Raw genomic sequence first — 5,000 nt, 5'->3', positions numbered from 1 at the left:
CTAAATTTAGTTAATTTCATAGCATAAAAGTATTAGTCACAGCTTTGTTCACTGTAATTTTTTTAAAATTTTCTCTATAACAGGTTTTTTTGTTGATACTGCGAGCATCCACTCTTAAACACTAAATTAAGAAATAAAAGTTCTGATTCAACAATTTTATTTCCTTGAGCAGAGAATCTAGTGATGATGATGAGGATGAAGAAAGCCCCACTGAAGATGCTCTAAGAACGAGGAGGAGCGAGTCCCTCCCCCCAGAGATGGGAAGCGATGACTCTGACAACCAACAGCCTACCATGTGGCTTGGGACCGAGGATGGGTTTATCCACGTGTATAACTGCTCCGACACGATAAGAATTAAGAAGAACAAATTCAAGTTTCAACCAGGCTCTCCTGTTCACTGTATTATGTAAGTTGTTTGGGTGAAATTGTGGGTTTGGGAAACTACTGAATGGCAGATCAAGGCTGACTTTGTTGTTAAAAATGCCATTTTCTTTCCACATAAGCTAGTTGGGCCTAGATTCTGGCTAATAATGTATTTCAAGGGAATGGAGACAATGAATTTTTTTCATCTATTATCAGAAAAAGTAAGCTTTGAATTATTGATGTTTATCTGATGAATCTAGTTGTAGCTACTTATTACTTCAATTACTACCAGTATCATTGATATGAATTTGTTAATCTTAATTATTTTATTATCAATATTTTCATATACATCATTTTATCTTATTGCTTCATTGTGGAAATGACATTGCTAACTGATGACACATTGCTATTATAATTTACAATGCTAATCTCTATCACAGCAATAAATATGTATTGTTTTTCAATTCACAGACACCTAGACACTCGAGTCTTTGCATCCTTAGCAAATGGAGACATTATTGTCTATCGGAGAGATGTATCTGGAGGATGGAATGTTGCAGATAGACAGGTAGTGAGCATTAGCACAGCTGCGGCACCTGTGACCAAGATGATGGCAGTTGCAGGGAAACTGTGGTGTGCAGCCATGAATACTGTCAGGGTCCTCAACACAGGCTCACTCCAAGTAGAGGTGAGTTGGGAGCAATCTTTATGCATGTAATTCATTATTATTAATATATATATATATATATATATATATATATATATATATATATATATATTTATTTATTTATTTATTTATTTATTCATTTATTCATATTTATATATATGTATATATATATTTTTTTCTCCACTTCATTTTTTGGTAAACTGAATTTTGATTTGCTATATAAAGTAACAAGTGGTTGCAAATCAGAAGTTAAAAAGGGCACTTAAAAGGGTATGTAATTAATAATTTTTAGCTCTACAACAAATATATGTACTGTAATTTATCAAGTAATGAAGCTGTTTAGTATGAGATAGAGGGACCTACAAAGGAAACATTGCATTTTGGGATGGGAAAGGCTCACCAGAGTTTTGTGAATTACTATGAACCTCCTAATTAGTACCAGAACATATAGATGTGGTTTGAATGCAGAAAAAAGTGTTTCCTGGCAAGAACAATACATGTATCAATTAGAATACTTTCCCAAAAAGTAAAAAACTATCAGGTCATATATTGAATTTTTTAGTGTATGAAAGAAAGGTTTATGGAAATAATTAGAAAAAGTATTAAACTTAGTAATAAGAATGCTCGTAAATATACGATGTAATTAATTAAATTAATCATTATATTGACTGAATGACTTTTATTACTTGTATGAGTACAATACAGTCACAAAAAATGTAAGGATTAGTATCCAAAACAAAGAACAAGAAAAAGTATTTCTCATCCAACTTTTTCTTACCAACAGCACTCATTTGTAGTCGGTGGAGAGAACGGCAGAGGGGTGTCATGCATGGTGTCAGCCGGCCATGGGGTGTGGATATCAGTACTCAATTCAGCTGCAGTGAGACTATACCATGCAGTCACTTATGAGTATTTGCGTGAAGTAAATGTAGCTCAGGCAGTCACCAAAATGCTTGCAGGTAATGTATCTCCGGCAGACTGATTTCTTATGGAATTTGCTGTCATAAAGAAACTAAATAATTTATCACAGTAATGTAATCAATTTTGTATCCAAAGTGTAGACATAGTAAGATGCACACATGCTCAATAGACTATATATATATATATATATATATATATATATATATATATATATATATATATATATATATATATATATATATATATTTATATATATATATATATATATATTTATATATATATATATATTTATATATATATATTTATATATATATATATATATATATATATATATATATATATATATATATATATATATATGTATGTATGTATGTATGTATGTATGTATGTATGTATGTATGTATGTATGTATGTATGTATGTACGTATGTATGTATGTATGTATGCATGTTTGTATGTATTTTCAAGATGATAACAGACAAATTTTCTTTCAGGTTGTGATGACATTATTAGACAACACAAGGCTGCGTGCTTAAGAGTGACATCACTACTAGCTTGCAAAGATCTCCTCTGGGTGGGGACAAGTGCAGGTGTTATTATCACAGTACCTCTGCCTCACCTAGCCCTTAATACTAACCGAGTTCAGGCTCCTCTCAATATGGTCGGGATACCGTATGGCCATACTGGCCATGTTAGGTAAGTGATGAAAATATTGATATTACATTTTGTACACACACACGCACACAAACACACACACACACACACACACACACACACACACACACACACACACACACACACACACACACACACACACACACACACACACACACACACACACACACACACACACACACACACACGCACACGCACACGCATACGCACATATACACACCAGAGGTGGGTCTTCCATGGTGGCACAGTGGGGGGCCCCGCCCCACTTGCAATCTGATTAGCCAACCCGTGTGCCCCCCCACCCAGGAGTCATTGACCCTTTATATATTAATATATAATATTTACATATAATATTTATATATAAATATATAATATTAACATATAATAATATGTAATACACAGCAAGATGAAAACATAAACAGTGTATAACTATACAATATAAGTACTAAAGTGGGCAATCTTAATTTTTTGTTTCTTTTGGGTGGCTTCCCCCAGATTTATTGTTGTTACCCTGTGCCCCCCACCAGAAAATTCTCTGGACCCACCCCTGATACACACACACATATATACACACACAAACACACACACACATGAAAGTGAGGGATAGCTTATCCTTACATTGTATTAGTACACTAATTCCTATTCATATTCATTCCCTCATACCTGTATCAATTGTGCTAAAAGCCTTATGTATTTATAGCTAGTAAATAGTAAATTGCAGTTTAGACAAATACTGTGAACCACAATGAAACTAATATAGATGAAAATGAATGAAAGTAAAGAAGAAAATGACACTGCATAGCATGAATCTTGATACTGAATATTTAGAAGGACACTCACAATACTTTAAAATCACAGAGGTGGTGTTTATAGAATATGCAGTTAAGTCCAAATTAGGAGGCTTTCTATTGAAGGTTGGTTTCCTAAAATGAATAGACTGATATGTTAAAATCAGGATCTAACACTTGGAACATGTTTAATCTTTGCAGATTTTTAACAAGTGTGGAACTGACTCCTGAACCTCGAACTTCTCGCCTTAAAGGACATCATAGATACTCTTTCAAGGGCAAAGATCACCCTCATCACCAGGTAAGTCAGGGAATAGGAACTTTCAGAAAAAGTACAGAATCATGGGACACAATTTACTAATGTTATAGATGATATTCCTAAAGTCTTTAATGATGTTATAAATTATATATTCATTCAAGTAAGGAAAAGTTTTGGCTTTCAAAATGCCCTTTAATTAGAAAAATGTGGATTATAATCTACTTTGGTAAATAATGAGCAAGGTAAAAAATATGATTGTAATTGTTTCTATGTATTTATAGTTACTGTTATTATCATTAGCAATAACAGTATGTTATATTCTATTTTTCACTATTTTAGATTGCATATCTTTGTTGTTTTTACAGCCAGGCACTGCAGCACCTGCAAAGCTGTTAGTAATATCTGGTGGTGATGGCTATGAAGATTTCCGCAACTCGGGGATGTCAGAACTTGCAGGTCGTGATGACTCAACCAACCACTTATTGCTGTGGCAGGTCTGAATTTAGTCTGATAGACTATTTTATAACATAAATCTAACAGTGACTTATCTAAAGAGACTGGCCTGAAAAACTTGTCTCTAGAGGATTCATCAGTGACATTTTGAAAGGTGTCTGCTGCATATCCCAATGAAGAGAGCCAGCTTGTCTGTGACCTTCAGGAAAAACAAAGGATGAAAATGGATGGCCTTGCTAAAGATGACCTTAAAAATCTATTTTAGCAGAAATAAAGAGATATGTATCAGGGTATTCTTTAATGGAGGTATCCTAACTGTACTCATAAGAAATGGCCAACTTTGAGGGATCTGTCTGGACTTATTATACATATCTCTATACTTATCTTGATGAATAAGCCTGAGTTCTTGCTCTTCAAGTTGACAGTAGAGGAAGACCTGTATTAGACATCTAAAATAAAATAAACAAATATATATATATATATGTATATGATGTTGTACCACACAATTCTAATTCCAAGCAGGTCCTTCAAAATATAAGTGACCATAAATGTGCTGCTGCAACGTACTTCCACTTTAAAAAAAAAATTGCATTGTGAACTTAGAACATGTGAGCTGTGTGGAACTCAGCTTGAAGACCTGGTGGGGGTGCAGTGTGGGTTACAAAATGCCCTTAAGAAGTGCCAGATATCCTGCAGATAAATTATCTGTCAAAAGTTAATAGAAAGGATGGTATTTTCTAACTCTGTCATAATTCTCAGATTGATTAAATACTTGCATTTCATCCTAGCTTAATGTTTTTTGCAAGAATTCTTGCTGCCTAGTATGAATGTGCAAATTTGAAACTTTGCATTTATTTCATGCTAATTTACAACTT

At 33.6% G+C, this 5,000-nt stretch overlaps 1 protein-coding gene across 1 annotated transcript in view; it reads left to right on the top strand.

The window, feature by feature from the left end:
• LOC113822127 (uncharacterized) overlaps positions 1 to 5,000 on the top strand; it is a gene marked incomplete in the record, with an annotated part of 87,109 nt that overhangs the window by 81,172 nt on the left and 937 nt on the right. Inside the window, 6 exon segments of the mRNA XM_070129595.1 lie at positions 173 to 406; positions 835 to 1,051; positions 1,815 to 1,989; positions 2,445 to 2,646; positions 3,615 to 3,714; positions 4,038 to 5,000. The exon segment at positions 4,038 to 5,000 is cut by the window's right edge and continues 937 nt beyond it. Coding sequence (XP_069985696.1) covers positions 173 to 406; positions 835 to 1,051; positions 1,815 to 1,989; positions 2,445 to 2,646; positions 3,615 to 3,714; positions 4,038 to 4,172 — 1,063 coding nt within the window.

Source organism: Penaeus vannamei, chromosome 14, assembly GCF_042767895.1.
Source record: "Penaeus vannamei isolate JL-2024 chromosome 14, ASM4276789v1, whole genome shotgun sequence".
Taxonomy (NCBI): domain Eukaryota; kingdom Metazoa; phylum Arthropoda; class Malacostraca; order Decapoda; family Penaeidae; genus Penaeus; species Penaeus vannamei.
The sequence above is the reverse complement of the archived record's forward strand: the minus strand, read 5'-3'. Positions and strand labels throughout refer to the sequence as shown.